Source organism: Ursus maritimus, unplaced genomic scaffold, assembly GCF_017311325.1.
Source record: "Ursus maritimus isolate PB19 unplaced genomic scaffold, ASM1731132v1 scaffold_19, whole genome shotgun sequence".
Lineage (NCBI taxonomy): Eukaryota > Metazoa > Chordata > Mammalia > Carnivora > Ursidae > Ursus > Ursus maritimus.
This window is the reverse complement of record NW_024424341.1, coordinates 40,333,033-40,351,449: the sequence shown is the minus strand read 5'-3', so window position 1 is coordinate 40,351,449 and position 18,417 is coordinate 40,333,033. Positions and strand designations below refer to the sequence as shown.

General features: G+C 36.7%; 1 protein-coding gene across 6 annotated transcripts in view; it reads right to left on the bottom strand.

The window, feature by feature from the left end:
- The window catches only part of LSM14A (LSM14A mRNA processing body assembly factor), a 54,286-nt gene that overhangs the window by 13,302 nt on the left and 22,567 nt on the right, over nucleotides 1-18,417 (bottom strand). For all 6 annotated transcript variants that reach the window (XM_040633715.1, XM_040633718.1, XM_040633716.1 and 3 more), the window contains exons 2-4: nucleotides 15,624-15,787; nucleotides 12,323-12,452; nucleotides 3,284-3,406 (exon numbers count right to left, since the gene is read on the bottom strand). In XM_040633715.1, the coding sequence (XP_040489649.1) occupies nucleotides 3,284-3,406; nucleotides 12,323-12,452; nucleotides 15,624-15,787 (417 nt within the window). The remainder of the gene's footprint in view (nucleotides 1-3,283; nucleotides 3,407-12,322; nucleotides 12,453-15,623; nucleotides 15,788-18,417) is intronic.

Sequence of the window (18,417 nt, the reverse complement as noted above, 5' to 3'; positions counted from 1 at the left end):
CTCCCCCCCCCCCCAGATTTTATTTATCAGAGAGAGAGAGAGCAAGCGTGCACGCACGCACAAGCAGGGCTAGCGGCAGGCAGAGGGAGAAGCAGGTTCCCTGCTGAACACGATGCGGGACTCCCTGGGATCATGACCTAAGCCTAAGGCAGACGTTCAACCCACTGAGCCACCCCAGAGTCCCCTGCTGTGTTCTTTCAAAACCTTTGTGACTGAAGTCTTCTAGTCACACTGGAAGCTGTGTTACCCACAGGGAATATAGGTAATACTAGACATATCATTAGGAATAAACCCAGAAGCTGGTTTCAGCATAATAAAAACACACCCCCCTGACCTAACTACACATTCTTACCAGTTCAAAGAAAACTCTAGGTATTTTAATTTTGTAAAGTTCAGAAGTTTTCGTTGATAAAACTTAAATGAAGAGTCCCAGGCCATCTCCATCACTGCTTTATATAAATATACCTCTTTCTTATAATATGTACTTGAAAAATTTTTAAATACTTTAATCTGTTTAAAATTTTAGTCCTAACAATGGAAGGATCTAGATATATTTTTCCCAAATGATCACGCAGTTGTCTGTCCCAACATCACTATTGGATAGCCAGCCTTCCTCTAATTTAAGAATATCTTTATCATGTATTAATCACTTATTTATGTTAGGAACTATTTCTGACTTTTATTCCTGCACGGCTTTACTTTATGTGTACTTTATTATCAAGTAGGTAAGCCCTATGTCATTACCTTTATTTGAAAAATATGTCTAACTATACTTCCATGTTTATTTTTAGGACTGTCTGTGTATCTCTTTTATTAAGTTCTACTATTCCATTTGGATTTATTAAAAGTATAGTAAATTTAATTAATATGAGACACAAGGTCTTCCTAATACTAAATCTTTATATCTAGGAATAAGATCTGTTTCTCTGATTACGTGTAACTTCTTTTATGTCCCTCTACTACATTTTATATTTTCTACAGAGGTTTGCCATATTTATTATGTATCTTATATTTAATTTCTATTTCTTCTTATTATGACATCTTCTTTTATCTACATTACATAATCAGTGGGTTAGGTTTTAGGACAACTATTGCTTTTTACATGTATAACTTTATAGTTTACCTCTAATTTTAGTCCTTTAGTTCTAGGTTATTCAGTGAATTAATTCCAAGCAGAAAGTCATAGCACTGGCAAATAATACTAATTTCAATATTTATGCTTATGTCTTTTTCATGCATTCCTGAGTTAGCTAAAAATTTCATAACGATGCTGAGTAGTAATGATAACAGGCATCCTTACTTATCATTTTAATAAGTGATTCAATATTAAGGTTAATGTTCACTATTGATTAAAACAGTTAACATTTTATGTATTTATTTATTTGAGAGAGTGCACACACGTGCACACAAGCGTGTGCTCATGAGAGGGGAGAGGGTCAGAGGAAGAAGCAGACTCCTCACTGAGCTGGGAGCCTGACGCGGGACTCAATCCTGGGACTCCAGAATCATGACCTGAGCCGAAGGCAGTCGCTTAACCAACAGAGCCACCCAGGTGCCCCATAAAATAGTTAACGTCTACTAAGCACTATGTGTTAGGTGCTAAGGGCACTGCATACATTTTTTAAAAATGTAATTCTCAGAATAAGTTAGTTACCAATAAAGCCCCATTTTATTTTGTTCTTATTTATTTATTTTTAAAGATTTTTTTTGTTTACTCATTTGACAGAGATAGAGACAGCCAGGGAGAGAGGGAACACAAGCAGGGGGAGTGGAAGAGGAAGGAGCAGGCTTCCAGCAGAGGAGCCTGATGTGGGGCTCGATCCCATAACGCCAGGATCACGCCCTGAGCCGAAGGCAGACGCTTAACGACTGAGCCACCCAGGCGCCCCCCAATTTTTTAAGGTTTTATTTATTTGAGAGAGAGTGTGAACGTGAGTGGGGGGGGGGGTAAAAGAATCTGAAGCAGATTCCGCACTCAGCATGGAGCCATCATGGGACTTGATTCCGCGACCTGAGCCAAAACCAAGAGTCGGCCACCCAACTGACTGAGCCACCCAGGTGCCCCTTTAATTTTTATAAAGATTTTATTTCTAAGTAATCTCTATATAACCCACGTGGGGCTCAAATTCAAAACCCCAAAATCAAGAGTCATGTGCTCCACCAACTGAGCCAGCCAGGTACCCTTAAAGTCCCATTTTATAGTTTAGAAAACTAATGCTTAAAAAGATGAAGAATTTTATTTAAGGAAGAATTCTTAAAAGAAAAACACCCAAAAGATCTATAGAGAAATATACACTTCTAATAACCTAGAAAGAAGTCTGAAGTATATATAATGAAAGGTAATTGTTATTTCTGGATAGTGGGACTATGGGTGTTTTTATTTTCTTCCTTATACTTACTGTATTTCTAATTCATCTACAACAAATCTTTAGAATGTTAAAAAAATAAAAAATTAAGTTATTTTAAGCCAGTATGAATGATAACTATTTCAAAATATCTAAAGTAAGATACACAGGATTATGTTTAGTATTAGCTTGATTTTACCCTTGACAGTTTTAAACAATATTATCCTGTGATTATAGCATCCTTCTGAAATGATTTTACACTGTTTTATTTAAAAGTGAACATTTATATAAAGCAACGAGCCAATAACAACCACTTCAGCTGCAGATAAAAAAATACAGAATCTTGGGACCACCAAAGATTACAGAACTGGCTGGTAGAAAAATAGATTTAAAAAAATTAAACAGGATCCTTTAAGAAGCTAATTACAATAGCACATTGCCAAAACTCCAAGGATTCTGATACAGCGACTGTCAGGATCTACATTTTTAAGAAGCACTCCAGATGATGGTTGTGGATGGTCCACACTAAGAACCACTGCTCTAGATTCTGTGAGGATGTAGGAAAGACCCAACAGCATAAAGAATAGTTTGGTTTTTTAAGCTGTTATTTCAAGTTCATCAAGAATAGTTCATCTTCAGTGGTGAGTCTGGGCCTCATCTGATATATTTAAGTATTACAATTGCCTTGCAAAAAATTGTCAAACACAGAGAATGTTCACTGGTTCCCAGTTCTATGATCTCAGAACTGTAAAGAGTCTAAATAGTGGACATCATTCAATATACTTATTACGACAGCAATCAGAAGAAAAATCTTAAAAGGACCAAATAGTAAGTGTAAATGTGATTTGCAAGCTGCAAAAGCTCTTAGATTCAAAGAGCAAGATAAAAACCACTAAAGATCTTAGAAATGGAAATATCTGAAGGAAAAAACAGCTTACCTTGAGATAATTGTGTTTTTAGCGATCTTGTATCCTGTGTAAAGGCAGAACCAACTGCACTACTTTGGGATAGAGTACCACTGTTTGATGTTTCTGTTCCAAAGGATGTCAAAGAGCTTCCAGCTTTAAGAAATATATATATTTTTTAAATGACAAAAAAAAATTTTTAATTTAAACCTTTCAATTATATAACGTAATACACCATTTTAACGATGACAGTAACTGTTGCCACCCCTCTCCCCTGCAACACTCGTGCAAATCAGTAATCCTGAAAATCGAAAATGCGTCAAAAATAGTTTGAGAAATCTTTTACACTACATGGAAAAAGCAAACCAATATATACTCCAGCATCCTTGGGTGCCAACAATTTTTGTAACAGCAATACTGTCCTAGGCAGTTACATAGATAGAACAGAAAGGACCCATGTCAGAAAGAGAAGTAGCAGAAATGGCACGTTCTACATCAGTATTAAGGTGTAATTATTTTAATACCAAGTATCTGCACATAGACCTGTCTATGAAGAGCTTGTCCAGCATTTCCAAGGCAGTAGCCAATGGACTCCAGTTCATTTTAATGCCTCCCTCCAGGACGGTACCGTGGGGCTGCATTCTGCCTAAAGCAACCACAAAAAGTTCTGGTAATGTGAATAACAAATCCCTAGAAAGGGCCCAAATTCTTTGCTATATGAGGTTATGTCAATCTTCTCTAAGTCCTTATGGATCATTTACCTTTTCTTTTGCTGCTTCTCTTCTGACTTAATATTTAATAGATGTAGGTTTTCTCCAACAGGAACTATTTCAGTAGCCCTTCCTTCCCTACCTCTAAATCCAATCTGAAGATGGTAGTCAGAACAATCTCTTGTGAAATACAGATATAACCATATCATGACAGTGCTTAGAACCCTGTGACGGCTTTCCACTGCCCTTAACATAAAAATTCGGATTACTTACCTCAGTTTATCAGGCCCTCCCCTTATCTGTCTCTTTTCTCACCACTTTCCTTATTTTCACCAATCTACTCCGTAGCAGTTTACCCATCAGCTCTTAAACTTTTTAAAGATCATGATCATGCCTCTAGCCATCTTCTGATTTCCCAGCTAATCAATTTCAGTTACTTCAACCATTATTCATCTTCCCACTGTCTTTAACACTGCCCCCTCCAATTTAATAAATCTTAGTTGTTCCTATCCCTTTTAAAACAGGGCATCAGAACCTAGCATAGAATCTCAGATAATGAGAATCACTGGGACTCCCCTGAAGGTAGACTCCAGTTAGGCTACAGCCCTGGCCAGCTCATGAGAGGCCTAACATAACTTCCCACATCGCCAGAAATGTGGGGACTAATGCTCTCAATGATTGTGGGAAGTTAAATTCATCCCATTATCCCTAGTATTTCTGGGCAACGACTAAGACATAAGCCACCTTGATGATACGTAGTCTTATCTGCATGTTGCTTTGTTTCCTCACCTCCTCCAGCCTCCCACACCTTGCCCTCTGGTTAGCAAACTCTTCAATAGATCTTTATTTTCTCCATCTCTTTTCTGAGTTGCTGGCTGTACCACATCCATGTTCCTTACTCTAATTTACCTACCGATTTATTTCAAAAAAATTTTAAAAAGATTTATTTGACAGAGAGACAGCACGCAGAGGGGAGGGGCAGAAGGAGAGAGAATCTTAAGCAGACTCCATGCTGAGCACAGTTGGGCTTGATCTCATGAACCTGAGATCATGACCTGAGCCAAAACAAAGAGTCAGGCGATTAACTGACTGTGCCACCCAGGCGTCCCTCATACTGTTTTTTATATGCGGAGTGAGGCAGGAACCAAGGTTACTTTTTCCAAATACATACTGGAACATTATTGGTTAAGGAGATTTACCCCTCTCCATTGAACTGCACTGCCATCTCTGTTTTAAATCAGTATTTAAGTGAGTCTTTTTAAAGTAGGTTCCTTGCCCAGCATGGAACCCAACACAGGGCTTGAAGTCATGACCCTGAGATTAAGACCTGAATTGGAAGCTTAACTCTCGGCCACCCATATGCCCCAACTTTCAAGACTGTTTTGGCTATTCTAGGTTTTCTATTTTCATATAAATATTGGAATCAGCATGTCAATTCCTCCCTCCCTCCTTTCCTTTCTTCCTGAGAGAGAGAGAGAGCGCGCACAGCCGGGGTGGGGAGGCAGAGGGGGAGAGAGAATCCCAAGGCAGCTCCACACCCAGAGCAGAGCCCAACATGGGGCTCAATCTCATGACCCTGAGATCATGACCTGAACTGAAATCAAGAATCAAATGCCCAACTGACTGAGCCACCAAGGCGCCCCCGTCAATTTCTATTTTAAAATATCTACCGGGATTCTGTTCATTCTGTAAATCAATTTTGGGAAAAACATTACCTTAAAAATAATACTGAATCTCTAACCCACAAGCCTGGATCAACTCTCCATTTATTTAGAACTTTAATTTCTCCCAGCAATATTTTGTAGTTTTCATTATAGAGCAGTTTTCTCTACTTCAGCACTACTGACATTTTGTGAGGAGTTGTCCTATGCATTGTAGGATGTTAGGTAGCATCCCTGGCCTCCAACCCTGTACGTTCTAGTAGTATCCCCCAGTTGTGACAACCAAAAATGTCCTCATACGTTACCAAATGTGCCCTGCAGGAGGAAGATAAAATTAACCCCCCTCCACTGAGAACCACGGTTGTAGATGTTTTCAAATATCTTCTGTTACATTATTTCTATTTCCTGGGTATCTCATGTTACTGGTACTAACTGCAAGCTGTGGTGCATTTTACATTTCACTTCTCAACATGTGTTCTAGATCACATGTCAATAAACTCCAACTACAAGTGACCAGATGATAAATATTTAGGCTCTTCAGGCCATATGGTCTCCATTATAACTACTTAACTCTGCCTATGCAGTGTAAAAGCAGCCATAAACAATATATAATAAATGGGTGTGCCTATATTCCAGTAAAACTTTATAAAAACAGGAGGCTGGCTGGATTCAGTCCACAGACCAGTTTGCCAACCCATCTATTGAATAAAAAATACAGTTCATTTCATATATTTACCATGTATTCCCTTACCATGCTAAATTCACTTAACTCATTCTAATGGTTTGAATATGCTTTTGCATTTTCTACATACACAATCATGTCACCTTCAAATAGAAACACTTTTAATTCTTCCTTTTCAGTCTTTGTACCTTTTTTTCTTGCCTTTATGTATGTAAACTTTTCATTTCACTGATTAAGTTTGGGAAATTCCCTCCCATTCCTCAGTTGTTGATAAGTAGGTGCTGATTTTATCAAATGCCTGTTCTGTATCTCTTGGGATTACAGTTTTCCTTCTTTATTCTGTTAATGTGGTAAATTACTAATGATCTTCCAATGTTAAAACATCTTTGCATTTCTGAGATAACTTTACTTTTTCATTATGTACTTTTCTTTTTATGAATTGCTGGCTTTCTCTGCTAATATTGTGTTAAGGATTTTAAAATACATGTCCACAGAGATGGTAGGCTGTAATTTTCTTTTCTTGTAATGACCTCATTTGATCTGGTATCTTAGTTAGCTGGGATATTGTGTTTTTATCTCCTCCTGTTTGGGTTTAAGAAAGTTCTGTTTTTCAAGGAATTTCTCTATTTTATCTAAGATGTCAAAATTGACATAAATTCGTTCATAAGATTTGTCCTTTAAGGATCTATAATGATATCTACTCTTTCATTCCTCATATTGGTAATTGGGTCTTCTTTTTTCCCTTGATCACCTGGCTTTGTTGATGTTATGTATATTTTGACTTCTTTTCTTTCTTATTTATTTAAAATTCTTTATTTAAATTCAATTTAGTTAACATATACCGCATATTACTAGTTATTGGGGTAGAATTTAGTGATTCGTCAGTTGCATATAACACCCAGCACTCATTACATCAAGTTATTTTGGCTTGTTTCTATTTCATTAGGTTTATGCTTTTAATTTTTTCTCCTTCTACTACATTTGGGCTAATTTTCTTTCCTTTTCTCTTAGCTTCCTAAGCTGGCAGTCTAGAGCAGTAATTCTAAAACATTCTTATTTTCTAATATATGCATTCAAATGTATAAAATTTTTAAAGGTATAAAATTTCCTCTAAGCTCCACTCACAAATTTTGATATGCTGCTTTTTATGATCATTAAAAAGTATTTTTTTTTTTTTAAAGATTTTATTTATTCGACAGAGATAGAGACAGCCAGTGAGAGAGGGAACACAAGCAGGGGGAGTGGGAGAGGAAGAAGCAGGCTCATAGCAGAGGAGCCTGATGTGGGGCTCGATCCCAGAACGCCGGGATCACGCCCTGAGCTGAAGGCAGACGCTTAACTGCTGTGCCACCCAGGCGCCCCTAAAAAGTATTTTCTAATCTACACTTTCTTCTTTGATTCATCAGTGATTTATAAGTTTGCTCAATTTCCAATTATTTGGAATTTTTCAAGTTATATTTATTTAACTTATGGTTATGAGAACATACCATGTATGATTTCAATCCTCAATTTAATGTAACTTGTTTTATGGCTCAGGATTTGATCTATCCCATTAAGTGGTCCATGTTTACATGAAAATAACCTATATCCCACAACATTGGGGTGTACTATTTTATAAAAGTTACATCTAGGATTGTTAAAGCCTCCTGATGAACTGTCCTCTGTACCATTAGGAAGAATCCTTCTTATCTCTGGTAGTACCCCTGATCTTTAAGTTTCTTTGTCTGATGTTAATTTGTCTAACATAGTTTTCTTGTTATTAGTGTTTGTATGGTACGCCATGTTGTTTTTTATTCGTTCCCCTTCTGTCTTTCGGTGTATTTCTTATAAAACATTATATAGTTGGGTCTTGTTATTTTTTTAAATTCAGTTTGATGGTATCTACTTTTTAAATGGAATGTTTAATTCCCTTACACTTTATCAAAGTGGACCTTGAACAATCCTTAGTCTGTTAGCCCCGATGTATGATAGATCCAGCTGGCTTTATGGTAACTGTAAAGTTCATAAGTCTGCCTTCTAAATGTTCATCAAAATGATCTAAATTTTCATTAAAAATTAATTTGCACGAAATACTGGAGACCTAAGAGAATCATTGTATAATATGGCTTGACTACTTAACCGGCTAAAATGTACACATTTGTCTGTCTATTCAGCCAACAGTTCTCTGTCTTGTCCACATGGTTATTATGAGACTTAGCATGCCATGGCTGTTTTGCTGTTTTTTATTGTGGGATCGTTAATTTTTCCTAAGGATCCATAAATTAAAGACCTGATCTTTGCACTTAAGAATTATTTTAGCATCAGCTTTAAAAAAATAGTGTTTTAATTCTGTCTGGTGTATCATCCCTTTCAATGTATGAGAGTTAGCTGTTTCCTATCTTACAAAAATACCATACACATACTCAAACTTGTGGGCTTTTGCCAAACTGATGAGAAATAGTGCCTCAGTAGAGATTTAATTTGTACATCTCTTATTATAACCAAAACTTAAGCATTTTTCCACATTTGGGGGACATCTATATTCCTCTTTCTGAGAAAGGCAAAGTTAGTTCCTAACACCTGCCTCTTTTTCTCTTGGGTGTAGGTCCTTAGTTTTGGAAGCCCTATAGATGCTATAGATATTAATCCTTCATGATATAAATTGCAAAAAAACCTGTAGAAAGACTGTAACATATAAAAATTAAAATGGAAAAAAAAATTCCCAAATAGTGTTTCCCTGATTTAAACTTCTTTTTTTTTTTTTTTTTAAAGATTTTTATTTATTTATTTGACAGAGATAGAGACAGCCAGCGAGAGAGGGAACACAAGCAGGGGGAGTGGGAGAGGAAGAAGCAGGCTCCTAGCAGAGGAGCCTGATGTGGGGCTCGATCCCATAACGCCGGGATCACGCCCTGAGCCGAAGGCAGGCGCTTAACCGCTGTGCCACCCAGGCGCCCCTAAACTTCTTTTTTTAAGTCAGAATACTGTACTGCATTCTTATAACAAAGTAAGCTAGAGAAAAGGAAATGTTATTAAGGAAATCACTCAGGGGCACCTGTGTGGCTGAGTCAGTTAAGCGTCCAAGTCTTAGTTTCCGCTCAGGTCATGATCTTAGGGCCGTGAGACTGAGGCCGGTGTCTGCTCAAGATTCTCTCTCCCTCTCCCTCCCCCTGCTCACACATGCTATCTGTCAAATAAATATCTTTTTAAAAAAAATCATATGGTAGAAAAAATACATTTACTAATGTATTTATTGGTAAAAACCCACATATAAGTGGACCTGTACAGTGCAAATACATTTGTTCAAGGGTCAATTTCACTAGGGATTGGAAACAAGAGGCTTAGATTAAAATCTGGCTTAATTTGTGCTAACACAAACCATATCCGAGTTAGCTCCTTTTCTAAAAATCACCTACCACCAATCAATGCTATAATTTTCCTCCTCCTCCTCATTTAACAACTTCTAAATATTATATATAGCTCTCTAGTCATTCCACAAATTATCCTACCAATATGGAAATCAAATGAAAAATAACCATCTACTGCAAAAAGTACTCAGTTGACATGGATAATACAAATAAAATCCTCTACCTTTGTGACAGCCAAATAATAGTAAACTAGCAACTCCCAATAATATTAAAATTAGATAAAAGCATTTATAAGAAATACTCTGATTAGAAGAGCAGGCTCTGAAGAATGGTAGAAGCAGTATTTACTACGTAACACTATGTGCTAGACCCTATTCAAATACTTTACACATGCAATCTTCACGGTAATGTATGAGGTAAGTGCAGTCAGTAATAATCCCAATGTTAGCCAACTACTCAATTTAGTGAAAGGAGTCTCAAAGAGATCATTTGCAACTCCTCCTTATTTAAATCCTCAGAATAGGATTCTAACAGTTATAGCTAACAGGGTAAATCTGGATTTACCTCCTTCCTGTATCACCACATTAGGACACATTTAATTAGTTAACTACGGCAATGCCAAACTTTATGACTTGATTAAAATGGTGACCATGAGAGGTCTCCATTATAAAAGCACAATGTCATCCTGTCTGTAATTAGTTAACTGTGTGATAATACTTTAGCCATTTTAATATTCTGTCCAACACTGTTCACCCAATGACTTTAGCATCCACTGATAATCCTTGCTAATTACTACAGTAGATATTACAACAATGGTGATTTTCTATATTTACCATTCCTTCTTTCTATTAGCTGGCACTTTTTTGTTAAAAAAGAACATTGGTGGGGCACCTGGCTGGCTCAGTCAGAACAACATGTGACTCTTGATCTCGGGGTCATGAGTTTGAGCCTCATGTTGGATGTAGAGATTACTTAAATAAACAAACTTAAAAAAAAAAAAAGAGCACTGTTTCCCCTTCTTCTTTTTTCAAGGGGCCCATGTTCCTTTTAGTGGGGAATGGTATTCAGAAACCAAGAACTGGGTCTACACATATTCTTCGCTACAGGGTATCACTGCTTCTAGGTCCCTTCTATGAACAAAGCCAGGAAATAACCAGTTTTTAAAAAACAAGTTCACATTCATGCTTCCAATTCACATTCAACACCATGGGGTTCTTTCTTACCCCTACATTTCTTTCTCCCTTCTCCATGGTCTTTACAGCATTTCCCAACAACATCACTATATTAGTCATTTGCCCTATCCTGTAATACATACAAAACAGTTTCAAAATTAACACCAGTACCACTACCAATTACAAACCCTAAGTCAAGGTTTCTTTCTTTCTTTCTTTTTTTTCTTTTTTACAGTTCCATTTATTCTTACAATATACCCCTACTAAGAGTGTAAAAGTTACTTGAATTCTTTTTTCTGTGTGCTTATACTATCAATTTGATATATACTTAGCACCAGTTATTTCTGTTTGTATCCATTCAGTTTTAGGATTTATTTTTTCCCATCCTTTTTGATTTTGTGAATAAGCAAAACATTTACACACTTAAAAAGTCACAGCTACATAAAACAAAGTATATTTATAAAAAGGAATTAATTTTAACAAAACCCATTAACATACTAATGAGTTTCAAGATATACCTGAAACTGGATTTGTGATGCAGAGAAACAGGGTAAACTGATAAATGGTTATTTCAATTGAATTAAAAAAGATTAAGGGCTAGAATTTGAGATTTTTTTTTTTTTTTTAAGATTTTATTTATTTATTCGACCGAGATAGAGACAGCCAGCGAAAGAGGGAACACAAGCAGGGGGAGTGGGAGAGGAAGAAGCAGGCTCATAGCAGAGAAGCCTGATGTGGGACTCGATCCCATAACACCGGGATCACGCCCTGAGCCCATGGCAGACGCTTAACCGCTGTGCCACCCAGGCGCCCCTAGAATTTGAGATTTAAAAAGTTACTCTTTACTGTGAAAATTTCAGTAAAGGTATACTAAAGAGCTAAAATGCACAGCTATAAAAACAAAACAACATTGAGCTGATCTGATTATTATCTAGCTTTCTCCTTACAGTGTTAATGCTTCTAAAACAATAAACAAAGCACCAGGCCCTCAAACATGCTATATGTGATTATCTTTCCACATTCTACCTAATATAAATACTCCTTAATGGCATTATTATTACCTAATAATAGCATTATCTCCAATCCCCTTTTTGAAAACCCATTCTGTTGAAAACAAATGCTTATTCTATGATTTTTTTAGATTAGTTTATTTTTTAGTAATCTCTACACTCAACGTGGGGCTCGAACTCATGACCCCAAGATTAAGAGTTACATGCTCTTCCGAGTCAGCCAGGTGCCCTGGAAAAAAATGCTTATTTTAAATGGATATATCTTATGTAAATTTAAAATAACATTCAATGATATTTGGCAATTGAATAGATCTAGATTAAAAAAAATGTGCTTCATAGAGCCAGTAGTTATTGAGGACATTAAATAAAGCCTTTAAATTAATAGGTTACAAAAGGAACACCAAACAACATGTCTGTAAATTTGTGGTAAAGACAGGTAAATTTAAAAAAACAAAGAAAAAAGAAAGAAAAAGTAAAAAGCACAACATACCAACACCGACAGCACCAAACTGCTGCCCGACTAATGAACTTGGACTGAACTGACTGTATGTTGACATCCTGCCAAAAGGTCCATAGGAACCCACTGACTGGAATGAAGAAGTAGATGAGCCTAGTGAAGACTGAAGAAAGATCATGGGTTATTTTTCCAGGCTCTACACAACATGTACATAATGAAAAAAATTCGAATATTTACATTTTTAAAGAAAACTTTAAATTGTAACTACTAGATACAAAAGCAATTATAATAACTTACAATATGCATTTAATACCATAATAGTTTAACCACCTCCGGATTTCAATATTTGTATATACGTGCCAATCATAGTTGATGTGACTTATAAATGTATTTTTCTATAGTTAAGTAAAGAGTTTTATAGCAGTTTAGGAAAGAACCGAAGAAAAGTTACTTGAATAAGTAACTCTGAAGAAAAAATATGGGAAAAATTACATTTGGTTATACTGAGTTTTAGTCTGGTGCTGACAAAAATAAGGTATCTCACTTGTGATTTTGCTCATATTTCAATCATTTGAGGCGCACTATTAAATTTACAGGGAAGTGATATAGAAACAAACTATCCCAAACAAGACCATTCACATTTATTTATTTATTTATTTATTTATTTATTTATTTATAAAAGTGGGCTCCATGTCCAGCATGGAGTCCAATGTGAGGCTTGAACTCACAACCCTGAGATCAAGAACTGAGCTGAGGTAAGAGTCAGATGCTTAACCAACTGAGCCACCCAGGTGCCCCAAGACCATTTACATTTTTAAATATATTTATCATTAAGTTAAAGAACATTTTACAAAAATTTCAATTTACTAAACCTAAAGTGTATTATAGAGTATTAAAGTATATTATAGTGTATTAATACCTAAAGTATTATAGAACGTATATATGCATACTATATACTCATTATCTTAATATAAAATATCACATATTACAAATATGAAGCATACTAATGACCAAAAGGATATAAGCTCACTGATGGTAGGAGTGTCTGTGTGTTCACTGCCAGTATCAGGCATATGGCAGGTGCTCAATAAATACTACTGGATGTATTAACCCAAAGGTCAAAAGTCAAAATTTATGGTGACTGGTAGAAGTTACTCAACAACAGTCTGACTTAAGTTTACTTGGTTCTTCTGATTCCATAAAGCTTGTAACTTTTAAATAGAGACAGTCAGCTAACACTACTCTTTGGTGTAGGCTATCTCTATTAAAATGTGTCTCTTCTCCCTCCATTTAAGAAAATTCACATTTTCTCATAATTCCTTCAGACTTACCTCCTCAAAAGTTGGACTTAACAAGGAGTGGGGGGAGAGGAGAGGAGAGAATTTCTCCAATTTCTAAGAATAAATGTAATTATTTCTTATTAAAAAACTTATATTGGAAAGATAAATATTAAATAAATGTTAAAAGGTACTTTCTCTCTCTCTCTTTTTTTCCCCTATTTTTTAAAAGGTTTTATTTTTAGGGTGCCTGGGTGGCTCAGTCGGTTAAGAGTCCGCCTTTGGCTCAGGTCATGATCCCAAGGGTCCTGGGATCGAGTCCCCCATTCAGCTCCCTGCTCAGCAGGGAGTCTGCTTCTCCCTCTCCCTCTGCCCCTCCTCCCCTCTGTGTTTACGCTTTCTCAAATAAATATAATCTTAGGAAAAATAAAAAGATTTCATTTTTAAGTACTTTCTATGTCCGACATGGGGCTCAAACCTACAATCCTGAGATCAAGAGTCACACACCCCACCAACTGAATCAGTCAGGCGCTCCTCTTTTTTTCCATTTTAATTTTATATACCACCTATTATTTTCTTCAGAAGAGTTCATTAGGTATTTTAATATTGGAAGTAAGACAAACTTATGCAAGATAATATATATTCTAAGAATCTGTTTTGTGGAAAATTAAGATTTTATCACAGCATAAAATAGGGAAAGTTAATTTTAAAAAATCTAAAAGTATTACATTACTTAAAAAAAAAAATCAACAAGCATATTTTAGTGCAAATGACCAAAGGCTGACAAGAAAAGGGTTGAGAAGAAAATGGATCCAAAAGGAAAATCATGAGGGCGATAAGCTTTTAATCAGCTATGCCCCTAAAATGAAAATACTCCTATGTCAATCTGCTTCCTCTGCTGTTGTAACTAAAATTCAGGCAGTTTCTATATACTTCCAATTATCATGTAAATAAGCACTGTAACGAACATCCTCTTTAATTTATAATTTACAATCTTTTAGAAATCATGTATTTGTTTTTGATAAAATATAATTTTTAAATTTCTTTTACTGAGAATACTTAGGGTCTTCTTTTTTCATACCTTATTTATTTACTTATTTATTTTTAAATATTTTATTTATTTGTGAGAGAGAGAGAGAGAGAGAGAACACGCGTGCACGCACAAAGCAGGGGGAGTGGTAGGCAGAGTAGGCAAAGGAAGAAGCAGGCTCCCTGCTGAGCAAGGAGCCCAGTGTGGGACTGAATCCCAGGACCCTGAGATCATGACCTGAGCCAAAGGCAAACTCTTAATGGACTTGGCCACCTAGGCGTCCTTTTTCGTACTTTAGAGAATCGAACAATATACCTGTGTATGTTAAAAATCCTTTTACGTTTGTGCTATTTTATACAACACTTCATGCATATTATGTTACATAGATATGATACCAATATACCACACACATATATACACATGATACCAATGTGATTTATTACTTTTTTTCACTGAACCTAATAATCTTACCTAAGAGTAGCCATTACCACTCTGGTTTGTAATATGAACCAAATGTGAATAATATAGTAAGTGACATGGATCCTGGATTCCAGAGCCAGACTGCCTGGTTCTGTCCAAATTGTGGCTCTACCTTAATATACTCACTTGTTCACTTGTAAAAATCAGAATTGTATAGCTATACTATAATTACAGTACCAAGCTCAGAGAGTATTGTGAGGACTGACTTACTATATGTACAGTGGTTTGAATAGTGCTTCTCATACAGTTAGACCTCAATAAATGTAAGCTATAACTTGCTAAAATTAGAAAATATTTTATGATAAAAATAAATCCCTCTTCTACTACTTATTTAGTCCCAACTGATGATCTAAAGAAAAAAGCCTAGATGAAAACATCATCCAGGTATTTTAGGTATCTAGGTAACTAGGAAATGATAAGCACATGAACATTCAATTGAGGGGGAAAAAAAAACACCCCAAAACCAAAATCCAAGAGAGGTAAAAGCCAAGACTAGCCATGTACTTGAAGTTTTCTTGCACTCCAAGACAAATTTACCAACAGTTACCTGAACAATAGCTGGGTCCTGAGGCAAAGAACATTGTGGTTTTGGTGGCTCACAAACAGTGAGGTCTTTAATATCACTCCCACGGAATATGATGTATTCAAAGACTTCATCTCGAGGTGGTATTGGACGATCTGTTGGTCTGTCTTCTGTACCAAAGGACCGAACTGGTGAGAAAACAGAGACTATAAGATACATGTTTTACTCATCATATTCAGGTAGTGCCCTGAGAAATGCACTCTTCCAAATACCAATAAACAGCAGTTCTTAAATGTCATCTGTGAGAAAATATTCATTAATCTGTAGCTAAAGAAGTTTTGTTTTTCTTTAAAAGAAGAAAATAGAGTGGGTTCTGCCTAGAGCTAAATGTACTCAATTTAAAAGACAATCTGTATTATGAGGTCATGTTCATCCTACATTTTTATTTATTTATATCTTTGGTGGTTGTGCTGAGAGGAGGTGTTAAAGATGTCTTCTTTCATTGTTGATTTATTTTTAATATCATTCAGCAAAATAAAAAATTGGCAAACCTATGTGAGATTTCTTGTTGGGGGGTGGAATGGCAAGTGATTTCCCTGTCCACAAAATCCCAAAGTTTGGGAAATTGAGTTTTTGGATTAAGAGAAGACAATGAAGGGAACATCTATCTTGGTGAGTAGTAGGTCCTCTAGAAGCCAAGCCAAGCAGCTGTCAGGTATTTAGCCCCAGGGGACAGCGTGAAATGGCCTAGTTACCTAAAATATCTCATAATTAAATCTGATTATTTCAACACTTAAGGTAGCATTACTCAAAGTTAAACTGCGGACCACCTACACCAGGGTAAGCTGGCTAAAAAGATTTCTGGGATCTTATTCAAATCCACTGAATCAGACTTTCTGAGAGGGTCCAGAAATCTGCATTTTAAACCAAGTCCTCAAGAGTTTCTTAAGAACACTAAAGTTTCAGGCTCACTGTCTCAGACTTTTCTGAAAATGTCTACATCCATACAGAAGTTTCAAGTAAGAAAGTTTGAAAGATCATGTATTATCCATTTAAGAGTGTCCTTGAGGGAGTAGAACCCCTTCAGATTGTGCAACGTTTTGAATGTATGCATTTTTCTGCAGAACTGATCCAGGGTTAGATTAAATATGAATATTAGTTCATTTTAAATAATACCTCCCTCCTTTATGCTAAAAAGTCTTTCTATCACTTATGATACTTCCAGGAAAGATGGTGACATAGATGTAGGCTTGCAGGAGGATATCCTCCCCTAAAACTAAAGAAAATAGCCAAAAAGAGTTAAAATATCCCTAAACTAGGAGATCTCAAATTTATACCGTGAAATTTTATTAAAAAGTATCACTCCAATACTGAATCACTTAGTCCAAACTGGAAGATCAATCTGAGAATCCATATGCAGCATGCCCTGAGAAATGTTCACCGGCACCTCCATATTGGTAGATGGGGACAGGAACACTGATGTGGTTAAGGGAAAAGATCTGGAATACCCTAGTTGAAGTTCCTCTTCCCCTAGTGGCCAAAGACTACTTTATAGGGCAGGAGTAAATGACAAGGTTCTATATTTTGCCCTTTATCTGAAAGGAAGGATAAAGAGCCAGAAAAATCAGGATTAAGAAAATTACATATAAATCAGGGGCGCCTGGGTGGCGGCACAGCGGTTAAGCGTCTGCCTTCGGCTCAGGGCGTGATCCTGGCGTTACGGGATCGAGCCCCACATCAGGCTCCTCTGCTATGAGCCTGCTTCTTCCTCTCCTACTCCCCCTGCTTGTGTTCCCTCTCTCGCTGGCTGTCTCTCTCTGTCAAATAAATAAATAAAATCTTTAAAAAAAAAAAAAAGAAGAAAATTACATATAAATCAAAGTCATCCCTAACCTTAGTGGCGGCAGCAGCAACATCACCAGTACACAAAGTATACAGCCTCAGGCCTCGGAACAGACTAGTTCATCTTGAAGCAGAGGGAGGAAAAGTCAAAGTCCTCCTTTCTTTTCCTTAAAAGATTACTTGAGAAAGAGAGAGAGAGCACAAGTGGGAGGGGGAGAGGCAGAAGGAGAGGGAGAAGCAGGCTCCCGGATGAGCAGGGAGCCTGAATCGGGACTTGATCCCAGGACCCTGGGATCATGACCTGAGCTGAAGGCAGATGCTTAACTGACTGAGTTACCCAGGCGCCCCCTCAAAGTCCTCCTTGTACAAAAACCACCGACAAGCTCCACAAGGTTTTCCAAGGCTGACAAGCTCCATTAGGTTTTCCATGGCCTAACAAAACCATTCAAACTATACCCATGTAGTCACTAGACAGATGAAAAATCCATTCAGGATTAATATTCGTCATAGGAAATAGAAGAAAATTTCAGAAAGAACTGCTTTACCTTCTTGAGAAAAATAAAGTTCTTATGATCAAAATGACATTGAAAAGAGAAGGTAGCATACAGAGTTAAGGAAAGAGAAGAACAGACAAGATAAATCTAACAGCAGAATAACTACATCAATAAAGCAGTAAATAACTACATCGAAGCAGTAAAACCAGGTCATTAATTGAGAAAAATTCTGAGAAAAAGCAAGTAAGATGTAAAGAAAAAGTACAGCAATAAAATAGTTGATGACTGTTATGCAGATCCAGACAAGACAGTAAGAGAAAATATACTTTAAAGATATAACAGAGGGGCGCCTGGGTGGCACAGTCGTTAAGCGTCTGCCTTTGGCTCAGGGCGTGATCCCAGCGTTCTGGGATCGAGCCCCACATCAGGCTCTTCCGCTATGAGCCTGCTTCTTCCTCTCCCACTCCCCCTGCTTGTGTTCC